The 22388-nt window shown below is 32.8% G+C and overlaps 3 protein-coding genes across 5 annotated transcripts; all 3 read right to left on the bottom strand.

The window, feature by feature from the left end:
* Positions 1–676: 676 nt before the first annotated feature.
* LOC107935249 (transcription factor bHLH18) lies at positions 677–2893 on the bottom strand. Its single transcript, XM_016867817.2, has 5 exons — positions 2753–2893; positions 2583–2651; positions 1436–2026; positions 936–1313; positions 677–833 (listed from the first exon to the last, which is right to left on the bottom strand). Exons 2-5 carry the CDS (start codon positions 2616–2618, stop codon positions 759–761), a joined length of 1080 nt encoding a protein of 359 aa, XP_016723306.1. The 5' UTR covers positions 2619–2651; positions 2753–2893; the 3' UTR covers positions 677–758.
* A 2078-nt stretch (positions 2894–4971) lies between these two features.
* Positions 4972–9272, bottom strand: LOC107935240 (probable sphingolipid transporter spinster homolog 2). Its single transcript, XM_041079806.1, has 13 exons — positions 9171–9272; positions 8848–8952; positions 8663–8738; positions 8498–8572; positions 8222–8324; positions 8080–8134; positions 7027–7124; positions 6819–6895; positions 6597–6710; positions 6366–6485; positions 6038–6166; positions 5713–5791; positions 4972–5498 (listed from the first exon to the last, which is right to left on the bottom strand). The coding sequence occupies exons 1-13, from the start codon at positions 9218–9220 to the stop codon at positions 5347–5349; spliced, it is 1233 nt and encodes a 410-aa protein (XP_040935740.1). The 5' UTR covers positions 9221–9272; the 3' UTR covers positions 4972–5346.
* A 3342-nt stretch (positions 9273–12614) lies between these two features.
* On the bottom strand, positions 12615–21954 carry LOC107935278 (probable starch synthase 4, chloroplastic/amyloplastic). 3 transcript variants are annotated; one of them, XM_016867854.2, is made up of 20 exons: positions 21750–21952; positions 21597–21644; positions 21477–21510; positions 21201–21273; positions 20991–21119; positions 20204–20408; positions 19580–19714; positions 18922–19026; positions 18642–18740; positions 17717–17846; positions 16965–17015; positions 16732–16842; positions 16250–16359; positions 15967–16135; positions 14994–15080; positions 14569–14640; positions 13961–14074; positions 13445–13506; positions 13238–13334; positions 12615–13112 (listed from the first exon to the last, which is right to left on the bottom strand). In XM_016867854.2, exons 1-20 carry the CDS (start codon positions 21869–21871, stop codon positions 12993–12995), a joined length of 2073 nt encoding a protein of 690 aa, XP_016723343.2. In that variant the 5' UTR covers positions 21872–21952; the 3' UTR covers positions 12615–12992. The 3 variants fall into 3 exon arrangements, 2 of the variants coding, with proteins under 2 accessions (XP_016723343.2, XP_016723345.2); XR_005904439.1 differs by lacking the exons at positions 12615–13112; positions 13238–13334 and adding an exon at positions 14498–14533 and having other exon boundaries at positions 13474–13506; positions 21750–21954; XM_016867856.2 differs by lacking the exons at positions 15967–16135; positions 16250–16359 and having other exon boundaries at positions 21750–21953.
* Between the last annotated feature and the right edge of the window lie 434 nt (positions 21955–22388).

Below are 22388 nucleotides of genomic sequence, written 5' to 3'. Positions count from 1 at the left end.
TTCATGTTTAAACAAAAAACAACTGTTTTGCTCACATGTATTTTTCTTATAGCTGAGCTGTAACAGGGAAATTGCATCATTAAAGCCCATATATTTGGTATTCATAGATAACTTAAACATGAAACAATTACTTGAGAATATGTACCTTTTCTGCCATTATTCTATCAAATGTTAAAATTGAAGAACAAATGAAGAAAAAATCATTTTCTAGAAGGATTGCCTAATCCTTACATTTCCCATGGAAGGATGAAAAAAAAACTAGATTCAAATTCTAAAAGGAACTTCTTAATTGCTTATTTCTCCATTGTAGAATAGACCAACATTTGATAAAAGTTTAATTAAGGCCCCAAATCTAGTTATAAAATTTAGCTCCTCTACTTTCATTTTTAAGAATTTAATCTTTTTATTTGTCTGATTTGAAAATTAAAACCCAATCACTAATGCTATTAATGAATTTCTATTAAATTTGAATAATATTACATTTTAACATTCAGTGTTTTTTTTTTATAAGTTAGTCCAATGTTATATATCAATCAGATATGAATTTTTAAGTAGAATGCCTAAATCCCTGAAATTAAAAGTAGAATGACTAAATTCAAAAGTCAAAAGAGTAGAGGGATTGAGGGATAGATAGTCCTTTGATAAACACACTTCAAATCTCTCAGTTCTCTCAAAACCCAATAAATTAATAAATTTCTATAGCCTTCACAAAAAAGGAAGAATTTACATATACAACACATAGAACTTCAAGAACTATTTCACACGAACTTCAATAAAGCCATTCTCAAATCCTTAACAAGATCCTTCACTGTCATATTGAATTCAGCATCTTTCTGGAAAAAAAAGAAAAGGATTTTCATAAAATTTTCAAGTTGAATTCAATTCCAATGAAATAAAAATCACCCATTTCTTTTTTTTTTTAAGTTGTTAATTACCTGAGCAATTATGGTGATGTCAAGTGTTGAATTCCCAAAAGGCAAAGCATTGGTATTAACAATTGAGACATGAAGGTTCTCAATTTCGCTTAGTATTTTGGCTATGAAACCTTTGTGTTTTTCACAATGGATTCGAATGAGGACGTCATTGTCTGAGACTTTAGCTTCGATTTCCGGCAGTGCCACATCCGAAGATTGGCCATCGGAGTTTTCTTCGCACGAAGAGGATTCGTCGTCGGCCGATAATAACTGGGATTTCTTCACGAAAACTACGGATTCCACTGTTCTTTTCTTGGTTTGCTCTTCTAGCACCTTCAACCGTTCTTGAAGTTGTTTCACGTACTTAATTGCATCACCAAGAACTGAAGCTTTATCCATCTATAACAAAAACAGCAACGTATCTTGTCATGGAACTAACTTCTTAATTTTCATAAAGTAGGGGGACTAAACTCAAAATTAGAGCCGAAAGAAATTACTATGAAGAAAGATGTAAACTTTACCTTCTTAAGGCCAGGAACAATTGCTGAGAGAGCAATGAAACGCTGGTTGAGCTTTTCTCTTCTTTTTCTTTCGGCCATTATATGATCTTGAGCATGTGAAGGGCTTCTCGTCATTGAATAACTCCTACTGTTTTTCGCAGTATAATTTGTGCTTTGAAATGGACCAAAATAGTTCATATTATTTCCTAAACATACAGTTTCGTCTTTAGGCTTAACGATATTGTCGATACCGTAAAGCTGCTTAGAATTTGCAGGCAATGAAGCTGCTGGTTTCTCGAATGAAAGAATGTGAGAGCTCGGGGAAGAAGGTTTTTTTGGGACAGGGACATGGTCGATGTTTGTGGTGGTGCTAGAGTTCCAACTGGTACCGGTTTTCAGCTGTTTTATCGGTCTATCGGAAGCTTCATTAATGGAGGAGACGCTGTTGTTTTTGGTGTTAAAATTTGGGTAGGAAGAATAGCTCTCGGAGGAAAATGAAGATTGCTTGAAGTTCCCTCCGGTGAGTACTGTTGCCGTTATATATTCACCTGGGGTAAGTTCGGCTAATGAGTTCATATGACATTGGTGGATGATGTCGTATTCATCCATTCCCTGGTCATCAAAACCCCAAATTAGATCATAAAATGAAAATGGATTACTCACACAATGGTCTTTAAAATTTCAAAATGTTTAAATTAAGTGTTCAAAGTCTATCAATTTTTCATCCATCCAACGTGGAGGGCTTCAATTTGATATGAAACATTTTTAAAACATGTGTACCAAATTTTAAGCAGATTGAATCTAACTAGTGGATGGCTATACATCGCATTTTATACATCGTATTTAAATTGTCAAAGTAATGTGTTTAAACTTCATGTCATATCAAAATTAACATATCATACCTAAGCTGAAAGTTAAGTGTACTTTACAGATTTAATTAAAACATTTTGAAAGTTGTGGCTAACATAGAATCTAAATCATACTTTGAAGATAGGAGTCTAAAATTTTGAAAATTTTTCAAAAAATTTAAATATATTAAGCTCCTCTAAACATTTTAAAAATTTTAATTAGACCCTTTATTTTTTTATTACAAATTCTCATTAATCCTTTCAAAAAAATTTGAAAATTTTAATTAAGCCCCCAAATGAAGATATTATGTTAATCTTACCAGTTCAGATAACCATTTTGCTGATGAAGAGTCCATAGCTGTAGCCAATTATGATGAATAAAGATTATTCTGAAAAAATGAAATAAAGTATTATAATTGAAATTAAAACAAGAAGAGTAAATAAATAAAAAAAGCTGGAAAAACAAGAGATTAATGATATGATTATTTACCGTTATTTCTTTTCTAGTAATAAATAAAATTGCAGCAAAATTCTGAATTTTTCTCTTTGTGGCTGAAAACTGGGAAAACAGACTTCACCACTCTTCCCTTCTTATACTTGCGTATGGTGATCCATCAAATTCTTCGATCCCTAAGCCACGTTTGAAAACTTTTGTCCTTATCTTGAAATTAAACCATTATTTAATTCAAAAGCAAAATGAGAGAGATTGAAAAATAAATGAAACGTGGGGACTGGTTAATAAAATAATCTCAACTTGATCCAAGAAGAGATTGCGAATCAATAAGGAGCAAGCAAAATTTAAAAAAAAAATAATATATTGTCTCTCAGTTTGCCAACCAGGACCCTAAAAATTAAATAATTATTGAATTAGTCATTACTGTCGCTGTCAAACATTTATATATGTATTTTTTTGTTTATCAATATTTTAAATCAAATAACTATTTGTTTAATAATTATAAGTCGAAAAAGTAAATAACTGTTTGTGAGATCGAATAGTGAAGAATTCGATACTACTCTACTAACAGCTCATCGATGCTACTCTACTAATAACTCGTGGGATCGAATGGTAAGTAGCTGGATGCTACTTAAGCAAACTATCAATCTCGGAAAAGGATCAAACATTAATGCTGCTGAGTGCTGTTCATTATCCATACCCTGCGTTGTAGTTATTAAAACTAATTGGTGGATGATCCAATCCAGGGTGTGAAAACCCATCACAATAATTGCTAATTTTATTTTATTATTATTATTATTATTATTATTCGTTCATTGACTCACATGTGTTAAATTTCTCAAGCAAAAACAAAATCATTGGTAAAAAAATCATGGTAGATTTTTTATTAAGATTTATATTGTATTTTGTTTGTTTTATTGAGAAAAAAGAGAGTAATTTAATCCTTGTCTTTTAATCAAAGAGCAAACTAATTCATTTTGTTAAACTTTTCATCTAAATCTAATGATAAAAACTGATATGGCTAACAAAATAACCAGATAACACGCCATGTGCAACTCATGCCAACGTATAAGGATCAGTTTTTAATTGTAAAAATGGATAAAAACTTTAACAAAAAAATCAGTTAACTCTTTAATTTACCATACAATAATTTTACTCATTTTTTAAGTAAAAAGAATAAAATGTAATCCGTCTTTCAATACAAAAATCTTCATGATACTTTTCTTTTTTGGAAAAAAGCCAAATCCCTAATTTTGAGACTAAAGATATAATGTATCAATGATTGAATCAAATACTCAAACTGAAATAACAAATCTTTGTATATGTAATTGGGGAAATGTATTTGAATTAAAGCTCAAAATAAGATCAGTTGGGAAAAAGTTAATTAATATTAATTAAGGGTTAATGGAAAACCAATAAATCAATTTCTAAATTAATCTTTAATTTTTAAATTATTTTAAATGAATCATTTCGTCAGCTTCTGTTAGTTTTTGTATTAAATACAAGTTTAAATAATGCACGAATTAAATTTTAAACACATATAAAGATGATGAATAATATGAAATTAATTAATTTCTTTTATATTTATTTTATAGTTCATAAAATTTATTTTTTTCAGTATTTATAACTACTCTCAATAATATTATTTCAATGGTTCAAATCTAAATTATTTTTTCGAGAATACAATGTGCCACCCAACACTTGTTAGCAACTTAATTTATTTATTAGTACACGAATTGCAGTTTGTTACAAGTTGAAACATTGCCCCACCTGCTGATCTCCAAGATCTTTTTGCGCCTGTTCCTTAATTAAATTGCCAATCCACTATTTTGATCAATTCAATTCATTGATTAAAAAAAAAACTAATATACTAAAAAAACCCTTAAATTACTATACTTTATTCAAATAAGCCCTTATCCTTTTCTTAAACCAAAATAAGACCTGTTCTTATTCATGAAAACCCTTAATTTTAAGGTAAAAAAAAAGTTTTTAATTTTTAATCTATTTATTATTTCATGCTAAATTACTAATGTGGTAGAATCACATAACAAGATTTTGTTAATTTAAAAAAAAATATAGTTTTAACCCATCACAATTTTATTTAAGACTATTTTGTGTATAAGTTTAATCATGTGCAAGTTCATGAGCTTTTTGTGAAAAAGGTACCGAAGTTCCTTAAACAAGACCCAAAAAGGAAAAAAGACTAAATAACCAATTTTAGATTAGGTATTAATCATATAGATTGTAGGGGTAGATTGAGAAAGAATGAAAATATTTTACTAGAAAAAAATAATAATAATTTCACATGCACTGATGATTCTATAGCATTTATCCACAGTATGTAAAACTATTAGTTGATATATCTACAAATGATTAAATTCAAAGCTGAAAGGGGAAAAAAATGTAAAAATTAACAGCAAAATACCTCTAATTAGGATGCCAGCTTCTTATTCATCTACCTTCTGCGAGACCGGCTTCAAAAACTTATATCTTCACGTATTCCTTAGTGGCAAACTCACCATTTGTCATCGTAGACCGGGATGTATAAGAATGCCACCATATTTCTGTGTTTGTTCCCACTTCTGATTTCGTTTATGTTTATGTTTGCGAGACCGGTGCAAGGTTTTTTTTTAGCATGGAGGTCTGAAATTAGAGCCTTGGACTTCAGCAGGACCCTTATCTCCATTTCCATCAGGCAATGTCTTCGTATCGACCATTGGGTTAGGAGAGACTTGAGTTTCATTTTCATCATTACTCTTGTCGACACTAGGTAGGAAAATACCTGTCAAAGAACAACAATAACAAAAATCTTGATTAAAATCCAAGTCTCGATTTAGTACAGCTCAAGAATCAAAGAATGTTCGACCCTAAACCGGCAATCCTAGGAAAGAAAATGTTGGCCTTGAGTTCACATGGAAAGAGGTTACTGCCCGAAATTTAAAGCACATGAATTGTTACTCTTAAACCAGGAACAGAAAAGACTTATCATTACTTACCTATAAACCAGAATCCGGCAGCAAGGAAGAAGATCGAGGTGAGCATAAGTGTAGTTGTCTTCCAATTGTTAATATGATCCTGCTCGAAACATCACCGGTCATAATGATGCTATAAAAATTTTAAATATTTTAGTTCCCCTGACAATTTATAGGACAACTGCAAGGCATGCTATGTTAGTCAAGATAAATGCATCCATTCAATAGCGGTTGAAAGTGATCTATTGAACTAAGCAGAAAAAACTGTGAAACAGCATAGCAATGAGTAAAGAAATCTACCACATTAAAACACATGTGCCTACACAAGCTCAGATGTAAATAATTGCACCTGGACAACCCCAAAAAGTGGGAAGGATGGCACGTCACCGAATATGTGAATCGAGACAGTAGACATGGCCATAGCTAATGGTCTCAAACTCGGTTTGACACAATGAAGACACACAAAATTGACTGGAGCCTGCAAAATTGGTTTTTGATGAGAAAATGACTAGGAAAACAGCATAACTGGCGGAAAATTCATGATAATACTAGTCCAAAATAATAAATATGGTTCCAGCACCAATGTATCCATTACAGGGAGAAATGTACAGCAGAAATGTTCCAACATTGAAGAAAAAAAAGATAAAAAATCTAACATACTCGACTTTTTGTTTTACCTGTGCAGCAAAAAGAAGTAATTCACCGACTGCAAAGAGTACCAGGAAACCATACAAATTCCTGAGACAAAAAGCAGAAAAGCAAGATATTGCACCCAGAAATGTCGCACCTGAAAGAAGCTGTTACAGAGCGAAGTAAGCCATAAACACCGAAAAAAACCAGCAAACTAAAAAGAGACATGTAAAAGGGAACTGTTCGCACTAGACACTATCGGAGAAAATAATACTCACGATAAAAGCATGATTTATCGTAGCACTCATGCGATCTAGGATGAAGCCACCGGCTATTGTTCCGAAGATCCCACAAACAACTGTAATCCCTCCAAACAACATATCTGCACTCTTCTGCAAAAATCATGATTTATATGAGTACGGAACCAAAAGAAGGGCCAACTATGATTCTCTCTTATGTCAAGAAGAAAAGATTATGGTGTAACTTGGGACGGACTATACCATATGATAAATATTGTAACCAGCCTTTGGCCCCCAATACCCATATGCTCCAAGGACAAAGGTGTATGCTACATAACCTGGAAGTTCACAATCCAAAGTAATATCATACATCGTAAATACAAGCATATACATCATAAATACAAGCATAGTATTTAGGAGAAAAGAATAGTTTATCTTAGAAATAACATGTATGGGGTGGAGAATATACCTAAAACATTTACAACATAAACTTTGTCCACCAAAAGCACTTTCATATCTTTCCCAAACTGAGATAACCGGTTCAAAATGTTGTGTATGTCTAGTGACCTGCCCCACAAATATTGAAGTACACAGTAAAAGTTTTTATGCGTATAAAAAGTTAAATATTAGTCTAGGTTTTGATAAGATAAATTTGTTTCAAGTTTAAACCAAAGACACATGACCCTCTTCCAAAATTACATTGGACATCAGTCTATTCCCTGCGGCCCGTTTATAAGAAGGCTGATGGGTACAGTACAGAAAAGGGTTGTGAACCCAGTGTGAACAAACATTCTTAATGCAACTAAAAATCCAATGAACCATTTATCATAATTCCTTTCAAATCTTTCTTATTTGTTGACTCCTCCCCGTTTCCGTTAATAGAACTTTTTATAGCAAATAAGATCTGTAAGTGTATATTGTTTCAAAGCAGTTTGCCCCGTCATAAGGAACAATGACTATTAAGTCATGAGAGATTTAATAGGTCGAAGAACCACTCACTTGGAAGTTTTATTCAATTCATCAGCACTGATACCATCACCTCCAACCAAAATAGGACCTTTTACTTTCAATGCATCCGAATCTGCAATTAGGATAGATTAGACATGGAAAGACAAGAGTGCTAGAAAAAGGCACTTCACTTGCCAGCAGGACAGCTTATTACAAGACAAACTTATGAATCATTCAGTCCCGGATTAGTGCTTTTAGTATGCAGAACAAAAGAAAATGAGGGATTAAAACATCAGAAAACTTGTACAAAACATTCATAGAGTAATATAGAATAAAGACGACCTTGAATTTTGATCAAGTCTGATTTTTGGCTATATACCTTGAGACGTACTGAACCACTTCTTAGGTAAAATATTCGGTTATCGGAAACAGGTGAGACTAATAAATACGTATGACATGCATATATACATTACAGGTACGTAGCTCCCGATAATTAAAAGTGACTTCTCACTAAACAGTGGACCAATAACAAAAAACAGAATAAGAACGATGCAGAGCATGTACCATCAGTTACAGTAGAACTGTCTCCATAGGTGTCAATGCTTTTTTGGATTCAACCGAAGAAAAACCTATGATTCAAAGTTCAATGATGTTTAATTGTTGTGAGATTATAAAATAAAATCTCTAAAGTGCAGATGACACGCCAGAGCAGTTACCTTTCAACTGCAATGGTTTCACTACAAAACCAAAAACAGCAAATGGAAACATTAACAATGCCTCTCCCCAGAATGCATAGCGCCAGTTAAGATGTTCCCCGACCTATATGAGAAGCAAACACAATTCGTGGTTAATAATCAAACATCCAGTGCAGCCAACATGCCTACACAGTCAGAAGGACCCGACCAAGTGAATTCATCAAGGTGTACAAATCACATCTATAACTTATGACCAACAATGAAGAGAGAAAGAACGAGAGGGATATGCTAACTCACTAATCCGCCATAAACATATCCAAGAGCAATTCCAGTAGGTATGCACATATAAAACACTGCAAGCCAGGCTGTTTTCTGAAGCATGATAGAGATTTAGTACGATAGTGTAGTCTGGGGCCAGAAGATAGATGTTTCAAAGTTTGGAACGAAATAAAACAAATGAACCTGAGAAACGGGAGCGTTATCGTCAATAAATGGAGCTGCAAGACTTATGAAAGAAGCTTCCCCAACACCAACCAGCCTAAAACATCAAGATCCAGCCACATTTTTTTTCGTGAAGAACATATTGTAGCACAAGGGAATAACACCACACCGGATTATTAGAGTGTACTGAAAATAATTACACTTACATGCGGCATATTGCAATAAACCAAAAGGAAGGTGCAGCACCACATCCGGCAGTAGCCAAGGTAAAAACAGATAATCCAACTCCGATAAGCCTAAAAGGGTTGTGGCTGCAGTCACAGAAATCAACTATAATTATTATAAACCATATTGACAAGTAAATAAATGCCAAAAATACTGCAGTAATTAGTTAATTACAGCAATAAAACGATGAACCCTGAAATTGAACTGATTCTATTTAGCATTCAACATGCTAGTGCTAAGTGAAATACCAAAATGCCATATCAAAGAACTTCAGATTTTAACGAAAAAATCAAAGGAAATTCACCTCTTTGCTAAGGAAGCAAATACCGGGGATGAAACAAGAAGTCCAACCATGAATGCAGACGATAAGAGACCGTCTTGAAAATTAGTCAAATCAAAATCTCCCCTGCAAGCAAACATCTTTCAGTAAAACAACTAAGAAATAAGTCAATAACAAGAAAAAGTTCACTTATTCGATACTTTTTGCAGCGAAAAAAACGAAACATTGTGAGTTAAAAAAAAGTTCTTACTGAATTCCACTACCAGATTTGCAAATTCCCTTGTCATCTCAAGTCCTTTTCTTCCCATTAACACCATTGCTAGCTATGGTTCCTCGATCCAAATAGTTTATCATATTAACCACACAAAATATAAACAATAACCTAAAATAGCAAACCAAAAAAATAGAAAAGAAAAGTTAGAAATTTATCATCTTTATCCAAAAAAAAAAAGAGTAAACTTTAAAAGAAAAATAAATCTACATTCACTTAACTTTTTGTCCCATATACCCTAATTACAGTTCAAATCAACCCCAAGTAGGAAAGATTCAGCTTTAGTCAAATTAAAGCAGAATTTCTATAGAAAAGAGCTTAACAATAAACTGTTGAAAAAGTTGAAGTCTTTTTTTTTTTTTTTAAGTTAAAAGGAAATTTCACCGTTTGGGTGTGAACCAAGAAGGATTAGAAGGAAGATCCATGGTGGAGGAAGAAGCAGCAATGTGTTGTGATTGAGGGTTTGATTGTTGAATTGAGACTGAGCCTTCTTTTTCCTCTTCCATTGAAGGAGTTGAAGATAGTGACGCCATAAAAATAAGATTTTTAGTGTACTTTCTCTTTCTTTTTCTTTTTCTTTTTCTTTTTCCTTTCTTTTTGCACTTATACAATAAAACGATTTTTCTTCTTTTAACTTATTAAAAATTTTGTAATTGTTAGTCGATCAAATTATTTATGGATTAATGAATTTAATTATTAAGTTAGGACTAGAATTTTAAATTTTAAAAAAATATAAATATTAATATTAACATTAATATATAAAAAATAAAAACTAAATCCATGAACAGAAAAATTAATAACAAATTGTAGCATTTACTAAAAAGTTTTAGATCATAACTTAAGCCTAATTTTTCTTTGGATATTTGGTTGATTACCAAAATGTTAGGCACTTATTGGGTAACAAGAACCAACTAATTAATCTCACTTCATATTTTGGAACATACATAATCTCGTTTCTTATGATTCGTCCCTTTGATTTTAATCATGACATCAATTTAGTATAATATTACAATAATAACCAAATTCACATCCTTCATTTTTTTTCTAAAATATTATTTATTAAAATTATTAATTGAACTATTAATGGAATGGTAGAAATCTCTCCGATTTTTCTCAATTTTAATATGAAGTAAAGTGGTTCATCATCTCAAAAGAAGAAGGAAATAGTTTAATATCTATCAATTTTGAATATGAACAATTAAGGATAAGTGATTACAACTTCAATTATATATAAATTTAATTGATATACTAATAAATTTAGCCCTAAATATTTATTTATTTTATATAAATGCTAGCAAAATATGTAAATTTTAAGGGCTAAATTTGTTAAAGTGAGACCAGAGAATGTGTAAATTTTAAAGCTAAATTTGTTATTATAACAATAAAAAATATGTTCAAATGACAAAAAAAATTAAAGTTGTGATAAATTATTTTTAGTTACTCACTTTTGAAATTTGAAAGTAAAAAATGAATATTTTCTCTTTTATTTCTCAATGTATCCTATTAAAGATAAAATTGGTCATAAATTTTAAAACTACTTTATATCTAGAATAAGTATCAAACCATTTACCTATCATTAACGTAAAAAATACCATTGCGTCTCACCTAGGTGATATTTTTTCTTTAATTCTTAAATTTCTCCATTTACTTTTTAAAGTATCACGTGCAGTATTTCTTAAAATACTTCTTCACTTCCCTAGAATTTCCCGTGAATAATGGATGTGACTACTTCTAGTAGATATGAAATGCACGATTATTCCTTTCAAAAGAAAAAAAAAAACCAAGGAAATGTACGTACGATTGAATGGGAATCGTAATAGGAGTTCAATTGAATTTATTTTGAATAGCTTTTTTATTTTTATTAAAACATTATTTTAGGAAATGATCACTTGAATCAGTAAATTTCAAAATCTGGAAAGCTTTATATTTATATATTTTTATTTTTATTTAAAATTATATTTTTTATAGATTTTATATAAAAGTATAAAAAAATTAAAACACTCCATAATAATAATTATTAATTCGTTTAAAATTTATAACAAATAAATAAAGTTTTAATTGAAATGGTAAAGTTAATACATTAAAAATAACAATATTGGATAAAAGCATCATAGATACTCTAAGTACTAAAAGTTAGATTTCATTTTGATTCCTCTATTTAAAAAATAGATAAATTAATCCTTAAATTTTAAATTAAAGAGCAAACTGGTCATGTTAAAAATTTAAAATTAGTCATTGTTCATCAACATTATGTATAAGTGGCATGCCACGTAAAGTACCAATATGCTCTTTGAACTAGACTAATTTGTTCATTTTTTAGTAGAGGAAGAAAAATATAATCTAACTTCTAATAAAATTGCCCTCATAATAATATTTATTACTTTATAAAAGGAAATAACTTTAGCAATTACTTAGCTAAGTTGTGATTTGATTAATGAGTATCACCAACTCAACTAGTTCTTTAAATCTAATATAGATAGATTAGATAGTATATTAAACTCATAAGACAGAAAATATGCTAAAAAGTATATGGTATATTAAAACTGTACTTTTTAACACTCACTACCAAAACTAACTATAAATTACTGTTACATATATATCTATAATAATATAAAATTAACCAACTGTTGACATTGGTTACCAACAAGAGGAGATGGATGTGGAGGAGAGAGTTGGTTCACTTCAGTTAACTGGAGAGCCGACCAAGAGGAGTGGGGATATTGTTGTCAGGGAGGTAAAAGGGGATGGTGGAGAGAGAAAGAGACCTCATTCTCTCATGCACCTTGACTTATATAGTGGGTTACTCTTTGACTCGTAGTGCCATGCAATAGATTGTAATGTGACCTGCATAGTTGTGTGGGCTGGCTAGGTATCGGTGCCAATACTGGTTAGTTATTGCCATGGTACAAAATGTGTGGTCTCGCTCATGTTGTAGGTCATCTTGGTTTAACACCTACTCTTGAGACTGTACAAAACAGTTAAGCCAGGTAACCTCAGTGAGGGGTGCTACGCTAAGGGTGCATAGCGGACCGTTCACAGATTAGTCCAACTTGAGGTCTGCAAAGGGTTGACCACGGGCCATACGGAAGCCCTCCATGTGGCCCGCTCTACTTGGGTATAATAATAACTATATTTTTTTATGTTTTTATTATTTTTCTTGTTTTGCATGCAAAATTATCGGGTCTTATACAAGGAACTAAAAATGAAGTTCATAGAGGAAAACTTTCACTATCCTTAATAGTACTGAGGACTATATGCCATACAATTGGTCATTTATCAGGTTATTTAATTACAGCTAAGGGAGGAAGGTAAATCCTCTAATATGTAAACTACATATACATGCATAAGTATGAACCAAGTTACCTCGTAATAAGTCATGGCACTTGCGATTTCGGGGCTGGAAACAAGCTTTTCCATCCCAAAGACTGATGATACGCGTCGATCTTCGTTGATGGCGAGCATCATAGATTCTGACTTTAGAGCCGCAACTTCAACTTTTTGCTTTTGCCCATGGTGATGGCAACATTGATACATGTAAAGAAGCATGCATGTAATTTTGACATTCATTGCTGCTTTCACAGACTTTTAACAGCAGTGTATGCCGAGACATGAGTTTCATAGCATTCTGAATCCCACGAGAAGTCCTTCTTCATGGCGTTCAATATCTTTGTTTTCCATGTCGATGGGTTGTTTTTCTGCAGTAAGGATAGTGACAACAAGCTTTTGATTAAAGGAGACGCAAATACTTCAGAAACAAGTTGTCTGAATAAGAGACTGGAACTGAAAAAGTACGGAAATTTTTCGACTGCAAAACACTCACCATTTCATCAAGGGCTTGGCTAAGAGACATAACTCCGAAGGTAGATCTCATGAACTGTGAGAACCTAGTGATCTCATGGTCATGATCTGACGAGTATCTGCTAGATATCGCAGAAAAACAAATGCTTTGTGTCATTCTCCATTTCTTTATCAAATAAGTACACGGTGCTTTTTGAATCATTCAAGTCCTCGGCAAGATACGGTTTACCTGAGGTGGTTATCACCTGAGGCTTCTGAAACCGGAGCAGCTCCATATCTTAAAGCCTTAAGCTACAATTTAAGGATCAACCATAAGGGGGAGTAAAATATATGAACAAGGATATAGACAGGGTGGTCAATTAAGAATAATGAAGTCCAATCTAAAGGTCAAGTATACAAACATACACAGCCACACACAGGTCAAGAAACAAACTAGGCTCCAATGATCCTCACACCCCTTTTATCACATTCAATTACGTAACATGTAGCCCTTGATGGAGATTACAGTTAGTTTTCAGGTTGTAGTAGTTCTCACTTGAATATTTAGCATATCTATCTAGACAGTATAATCACGATTATACTAAATTCCTCTGTTACAATGCTCAAAAGTTAGTATAGAAGGTTGCGTGGACTGTGACCTCATAATATTGCTCCCAAAGGGAAAAGCCAATCTGTTCATAATAAGCATTTTATATTTCCTCAAATGGCACTTAGTTTTCATTACGGGATAATGCATTGAACTTACTGGAACTTGAAGTAGAGGATCGTGAAAGGAATGGCACAATATAATGTCAGATCCTGCAAAAACCAAATGTGATAGCGCTTCGTCATAGTTGTAAAAGAATTTCACGTTTGAATCCTGGGTAGAGAGGAAAGCATCAAAAAGGGATTAGCAGCAAAATAAAGGAAACAAGGGAAAGGATTGGAGGAATGAAAGAGATGAAAAGAAAAACAGATCATCAAAGTGACAGGACAAACTCCGTGAAGGAAATTAGTTTCAGTCACATACAACCTTAAGTTTCAAACAAGTAGTTCATGAACTAGAGAAAACCTATTTTGCTTCATTGAAATATGAACGGAATATTTCTCAAGACATTAGCTCTAGGTTAGTTGCACTTTGCATTTTGTATGCTTTTGAACTACGTTACTCCAACTCATTTTTATTGCAGTGTCGGTCTGACAACCATGTCCAATATACATCCAGATATGGGTATGGGTATGGGATATGACCTTCAAAAGATCCTCCAAATACATGAAAAATTAGGGAAAAAATTAAACTTACATGTGCAGGACACATATTCATATCCAGCACTCACACCCAAGTCCAAGTGACAGTTTCAGAAAAGGCTATACCTCAACTGCTTCCTGGAAAGATCTGAGTGCTCTATATGTAGTCGACACTGAACCATTCCCCAAGAATACAAACTGCAGACGGTTGATAAACAATCAGGTTCAGAGAAATCATTAAGCAGGAAAGAAGGAAATGGAAAATAAGCATAGGAAACCCCTATGGCCCTACCTACAGCCGGTTGTAGCTAAGAACTAAAAAGACACTACAGTTTGCAGTAACTCTAAAAGTACACTCATGATGCATTTAAGGAAAAGAAAAATAAAAGAATGAAGGATGCAAATACTATGGTTAATTAATTAAAAGAAATTTGTTAACTTACACAGAAAGCACCCTATAAAACATCAGGTAACAAGACTTTTTAAAACAAAAACCATGCATTTCTTTTTGTTTCTCTGTAATGAACTCAATTTCAGAGAGAAATATATACCTGTGCACCCTCTCTGGTAGCATTCCGCACAACTGCCTTCAGCTTCTCCAAATCAAAACCTGATACTTCTGAGATGATGCATCCAACCTTGAAAAAAAATAATTTTTAGCATCTAACTATTCCAAGTCTGGTCAAAAGTTATAGAAATGAGGAATGTGACAACATGAAATGTTTTAAGCAACACTATAATAACTACTTTCTTCACTGTACAAATAGAATATACAGTTCTAGAACATTTTAGGTATAATTGCTCCTCATGGCTTGTTGGCTTTGAGCATTTGGTAATGGACATAAGTTACAGTTCCAGGTCTCAAGGGATGATGAGAAAGAGGAGCAAAAGAGCATTTACATATTAATAGTTGATACCCCTGGCAATTAAAAGGGTACAACAGTGCATAAGTGCATTTAGGTTCCAGAAGATATCCATGCTAACAATTAAGTTGCAACATAGTTACATTTATATTTAGCACATCTCAAAGGAATACCACTCTGATGTCAATGCATGAAGCAAAATTAGTAAATTTATGTTCATATCTAAAAATAGTTGACAAGATATAGGTTTAGGGTATATCCTTACGTTGCATTAGGTAGAGCATCAAGATCTAAATACATTAAAGTACAAAACACTAGGCACAAAAGCATAATTTCAACAGACTGTGCTCCCCATTTCTTTTTCCTGAACACTTAAACTTACCCCATGATACTTCTTGAAGTTATATAATTAAAGACTTACCCCATGATACTTCTTGAAGTCATATAAATAATGACTTACCCCTCCTCCACAAGGCTAAGAAGAAATTATTTATAAGAAAGAAATTAACAAAGAACTACATTTCATGGGGGCAGATGTATTTAGAAAAAGAAACTTAGCAGGATGGTTTTAGTGGGCTATATCACCAAGGAGTTTTCTGTAATTAACCCTATAATTACGAAAAAGAAGTCGATATACACAACATTCTTGTGGAACATATACCAGAATAGAAGAAGCATGCGTTGCTATGCCAGCCTGCTGTTGTAATGCAACTTTGCATGCATATTTTCCTCTCATGTTCTCTGTACTATAATTTACTGGAAGAAATTTATCTGTGGATGGATCCCAGGTAGAATTATCAAAGCCATAAGGAGCAACAAGCAATTTTTCCCTTTGGTAACACAAACAGAACAGAAATAAATGTATTGAAATCAAATACTTCTCAAGATGCAAGAGAGAAATTTCTACCTCATTCCACTGCAGGAATGGAATGAGTTGTCCTTACTTGTGCATGGTTAAGGTAGGTTCCAATCCATGACTCATACTGTGAATGATCCTTCCTTTAGAATGCATGGATGACATAACTATAACCTTGTTAGAATACACTACCCCACCCTGCAAATGACTCAGAAAGTGTGCTTAATGCTGGACAGAAATAAATAAATAAACAAACAAACAAAAATAAATTTCAGTCAAATAGTTCAAGGGCCATCATGGATTTCATAATGTGGCACAATATCAAATAAGCACATAGGTTCTAAAATGAGAGTCTTTAGAAAGATAAAATAGAAACCTAATAAACAGAGCTTTAGTCATTGTAACAATTTTATAAGATAAACTAAGTCTATGCTTTATGTGATGTTTTGAAAAGTGGAACCAAATATATCAACTCTTTCTTGCAAACTAAGACAATGGATTACATAAAGAGAATATTCAATGGCTAGAACCTTACTTGACAAAATAAAAAACACAGGTATAACCATTTACCTTCAAAATGTTCACAAGATGTGTCTTAGTTGTATCTTGAAAACGGTCAGGACGATGAAGTCTACCAGGATCAAGTCCACAAAGTGCTAGCTTATCAGGTTCATCGAGACACTGAAAATTTTAACATTAAAAGCAGGTAAAATAAAATTCAAATTTTGAAAAACAAAATGTTCAAGTTAAAATGACCTAAGAGAAACTGTGAAACAAGAAAGGAAATAGAGATCGTAACTTGCCTGTGAGTCAAAGCCTTGGCAAGTTAATAATATTCTAGTATTTCCTAGCCCCTGTCACAAAATATCAAGAAAGTGAAGAGGTAAGGGTGATTTCCTGTTTCCCGCAATTCATAACCTCTTTTGCTGCAAGTTAGAAACTATCCAGAGAGGTATGCAATAAAGACAGAGCAACAATTAATTTGTCCCACATCATGCAAAAGCAATCTTGGATGCAAGCACATCAATTTTCAGATTTCTATCTCCCAAACCAAAAGGAAATAATGGAGTGATATAGGTTTCGGCAACTAGAAGTTCAAGAAATGAACTCAACATGGCTATGACGTGTTCCAAAAGTTTCAATCAGATTCAGCCTCATCTTATGCCTTGACTGTAGTCTCACCACACCTCTCCCAATCATGAACTCCAGTAAATGCCATCTTACAGGAAGAAGGACAGGTTATTAAGTGCAGTACCAATTAAACAACACATCTGTCTGAGTTTGTTTTTACTTTTTAACACCGTATACAGTTCCTACTTTCTTTGCTCACCAGCCCTCTTACTTTATCTACACATCACTCATGTTGCGCTCCAGGTTAAAATACTTAAAAAGAAAGGAAAAGTCTGCAGTTAGGAGAAGCCATAGGACCAAATCATTCATCTACTTATTTGCTAAAACTGCCTCTACTGTTTTCTTTTGTGATTTTTTTCACTTCACTATGTTTTCCAGCAAGTTACACATCAATACGACTAAAAGAAACTGTGAGAAGATGCACCTGTTTAGCAAAAATATCCCAGAATAGAGGTCCAACAATAGCAGTCTCCCAGTTATGTAAGTGTAACACATCAGGTTGCTTTCCGGATTTGGCTATATAATCCAATGAAGCACGAGAGAAATAGGTAAATCTGAATGCATAAAATGGATAAACCATCATGAAACAATCCACAAATTGATATGAATATATGATACGACAAGTTAAGTAGGAAAATTCTAATGAAATTACTCAAAACAAATTCATACTATAAGTGCAAAAGAGTAGTCCACTAAAAATGATTTAGAATGTCAATTGATTTATTCAGAAATTGAGCTAACTCAAACTGTGCAACACAGACTTTTTTTACACAGTCATAGTTTGATAAAAAAAAATCAGTCACGGTGGAAATGAAAGTGATACAGGTCTATCATCTTCTTTTCATGAACAATCTCTTGTAAAAAATAAACAGTCCTTTTAGATTGGAAGTTCAACAAATATTATGTCACCAATAGCTTTAGCATTCAATCTGAATCATTAAGGTTATTTTGTGCAAAATTTATGCACCTCTCGAAACTGCACCTCATATCTCAAATTCCAGTACAATGAAGCACGAACCAACTCATGCTACCTCTTAGAGCAGGTGCTACAGATACCAGACATACAAGCAGATTCTTCTCACCATGTATCTTTACAAGATTCAGTAAGCATTGCACCTAAATTGCAGGATGTGCAACAGCACTTCTCCAGTCAATCTCATCACTCGATTACCATCCCTAGCACTTCAAACTTTTTTTTTTTTTTACTTTATTTATTTTAACTCATGCTCTGATGTGCCTATGTCTGACCAGAACACTGCCTGTACACACTATTATCCATATATATAAAATAGTCAAAATAAGAAACAAAATGGACAATAAAAAACAAGTTGTGAGACAAGTGGACTCACCGTTCAAAGTCGTCTGGATGTTCATATATCCCATCTCGGTTGAAAAAAGATGAAAAATATAAAGGTTGAATAAAAGTAACTCCAATGCCACGGACAACCCTGGATAATAGGTAGAAAATATATCAATTAATTTTTTTGATAAATTAGACTGGAAAAACTTCTAACTCCCCTGCAGTTGAAACTAGCCAAAAGGAAAAGCAATCAGAAATTGACATTGCATTTTTTTTCCATTTTATAACTGAATCCCTACTCTTAGCATAAAGAATATAACCAGACTCACCCAGTCCAGATTCTGTTTCCATGCAGTTGTCCATTAAAGAAAGAATAAGAGTCTGCCTCAATTTCTCGCAACCCCTGAACCTCATCTAGGTCAAGACTAGCATACCTAACCAAACAGCAATCTCCTTTGTGTCAATATTTTAGAAAAAAGCTTCATAACCGAATTAATGGTTGGAATGCCGTCAGCAGCAGAACAATCTGGCATATCTCTACACATACAAGCTATTGGGGGAAGGCATAAATCAGGCACTTGTATACTCTTCTCATAGATTAACAGGTAAAACAGTTTATGTCTGTGTGCTTGCATGAAAATAGGCATAGCTAAGGGGAGGAATAGAGATTTCCTGTCTTATTTTTTAGTAAAATAATCAAGACATGTACCTTAAGGTTTACTAACCTATAAATAGTTTAACCATATATCAAAGTTCATAAAATTAAACATAAAGGTCAATCTGATTCCGGAGAAAGGAAGAAAATTGCTAAGTCGGAAGCATGTCTCATGAATTATTACCATCAAGATCTTTCTTTCACTTTCCCCTGGAATGTAAGCCATATAAATGGCATTCATAAAATTCCTAAATTAATATGACAAAATGAGGTCTAGATAGCTACATAATGACAAAGCACCTTCAATGAATAAAAGAGACAAGTTCCATTACTTTGGCAAAATAACTTCCACCAAATGACCCTTTCTTTGCAGCGCACGAGATAAGCCAGTTATGTATGGTGCTAAGGGCCCTACTGAGATCAACGGTTCCATTTCAGTACATATGTGAATGACGTGATAACCTTTCCTGTGTTAATAACAAATTGATTTATTTTAGAAGAGGAGGAAAAAAATATAACTGGAAAAGCAATTTTGCAAAAAAAAAAAAAAGAAGAAGAAGGTAGAATCAACATCATGCATAGGTAATAAAAAGTAAAGATTTATGATTGTGGAAAAACACAAATGAGCTTCTTGGCAAGAATGCAGAAACCCCAGTCATGGATTAAGATTTTGTCAATAAGAAAAGAATGGTGGCATAGCTCAGATGATGCCTTCATTATTCACCTAATGTTAAGTACCTTGGATTTTCTATCAAAAGAATTACTTTTGACGTAGTTGAAGACATTAAACCAGAGAAATCAAAAGAACCAATTAATAATCCCAAGTTTCATAAAACAGATAGAGAAAAAGGATCCAGGACTTTTACACTGCACCAGAGTATGGTTATAAAACTGCCAAGTTTTTGTGTTCACCATGTCAGAGTAAATTTATTGTAACTTCCACAGGCCAGTTCTACCTTTTGCTTCCTTCAGAGAAGTGGCGGAGTTCTGTGAGAAGTTCAGCATCTCTTTGCTGCAGCAAACCTGAGAATACATCCACTAGACTAACTTTACTATCTATGACCATCCTTCTCAATTTAGATGCCTCTTCAGTGCTAACCATTCCACCAAGGACCATTGAATCTATCCGAAGTAACAGTTCCCAGCACACAACTAGATTATCTGGTGAAAACAGGACATATCAAAATCTCATTGTTGAACTTGAACTGGTAATTAGCTTACACTCAAGAATTACTATACTAAAAACACATTATCCTCATCTATAGAAGTCCAAAGAAATTAAAATGTTGACCAACATAAATCATATAAACTTTTATCCCTCTCAGGCAAAACAAACATGGCTGATGCCTTTGCAACATCACAAATGGCAATGATTGGATAATAATTCCACGTGGATGGCCAAAATAAAAAAAGAACATTAAGCCTCCTACACTAACTAACCAAAGGCATCCCGTCTTGAAAGGCATTCTCAAGTATCATCATAAACACCCAAGTTTTGACAGCTCAAACATATTTGAGATGTATGAAAGTAGCCCTAAAGGAATATAGGACATACTAGCAACAGCATTATCATTTTGGCAATAACCAAATTCAGCTTAAATATATATTTCTCAAGTATATATTTCTTGTTGAAACACTAAAATGAGCAAACTAGACACACTCAAAGTTTGTAAACTTTCTATGAAACTACAATAAACCCATAACTAACGGTTGCAAATACAATAAGCCAAGTTCGAAATTCACCTTTCCCACTAACTCTTTTGTTTTCTTTCTCCAATTGCTCTATCTTATTAAGCAATAATTGCTTCTCCCTCTTTGCTTTGTTCAGCTCATCAACAGCCTTCACCCGTTGTTTATTCAAATACAAAATATCTGAAATAACACACAAAAATACACTTAATAAAAGTAAACAAAGGAAATTTTATCATTTTTTTCCGTCAAATGAAGACTTACTCTGTTGAGCTTCCTTGAATAATCGCCATATCTCATTATTCTTTGATTCCAGCTCAACATTGGATGACTCTTCCTATTTAGAAAATAATATATTTAAACCTTTGTATTAACAGACAAATCTTCAAAAATCAAATTACTAATTAAAATAATGTTCACAAAATTTAACTAACAAAATCAACAATTTCACTTCAACCTCCAACTTAATATTTAAATCGCCATTACAATTTTTCATACAAATACGAATAAAAAAAAAGGAGCAAGTAATTAAAAAATTACCAGTGACGTTTCGGCATCATCTTCACCTCCATTACTAAAAATGAAGATGAAAAAATATTTAATTCACCAAATAAATATTATAAATTCAACAAAAATGAGGAAAAAAAAAGAGAAGCTCACTCCATCGGCGGTGGAGTTCTAGATAAGCCATTGATTTCACCATTCTTCCTAAAATCAAAACAAACATTGATTAAAAAACTTACCCCAACAAAAAAAATATAGAGTTAATTACTGGTGAAAAGAAATTGAAAGAGCTAATTTTGAAGTATATACCTAACGCAACGAAGGAGCGAAGGAGCTTTAACGAAGTGAGAATTAGGGTTAGTTAAGGGAATGGAGAAGCGACGAGAAGGTGAAGAAGGGATCGCGGGGTTTATCAGAGTTGCCATTGACATCCTCCAACCAAAATCCTCACGCGCGCACCACTGCGGTCTGCGGGTGAGTTATTGTTTTGCTACGTTTTCTTTTTCCTACTTTCCGTTTAAATAAAAATAAATAAATAGTTTTTAACGGTTAAATGAATGGACGGTTTTGTTTGTTGAAAACTTGCTTTTTTCACCTTTTCGTTTTCCTCGTAAAAAAATTACAATTTACTCTTGCATAAACCCGGTCCGGCTTAACTTAGTGGGATTTGAATATGAATTTTTGTACCAATTGAATTTAAACTAAATGATTAATTCTTAAAATATTTAAAAATAAAAAAAATATCTAGTTAATTAGATTGTTGGTTTTCAATTAAAATTTGGTTTAATTATCGAATTTTTCACTTTTTAACTCTCATATTTTTATTAATTTATAATAATTTGCTTTAAATCTAATTGTATATCATTAATTAAAACACTAATTCCTGATTCAATTGTTTGATTCACTTCAATTCTTGATTAGGTTTATTGGATCTACAAAAAAATAATT

Source organism: Gossypium hirsutum, chromosome A02, assembly GCF_007990345.1.
Source record: "Gossypium hirsutum isolate 1008001.06 chromosome A02, Gossypium_hirsutum_v2.1, whole genome shotgun sequence".
NCBI classification, from domain to species: Eukaryota; Viridiplantae; Streptophyta; class Magnoliopsida; order Malvales; family Malvaceae; genus Gossypium; species Gossypium hirsutum.
The sequence above is the reverse complement of the archived record's forward strand: the minus strand, read 5'-3'. Positions and strand labels throughout refer to the sequence as shown.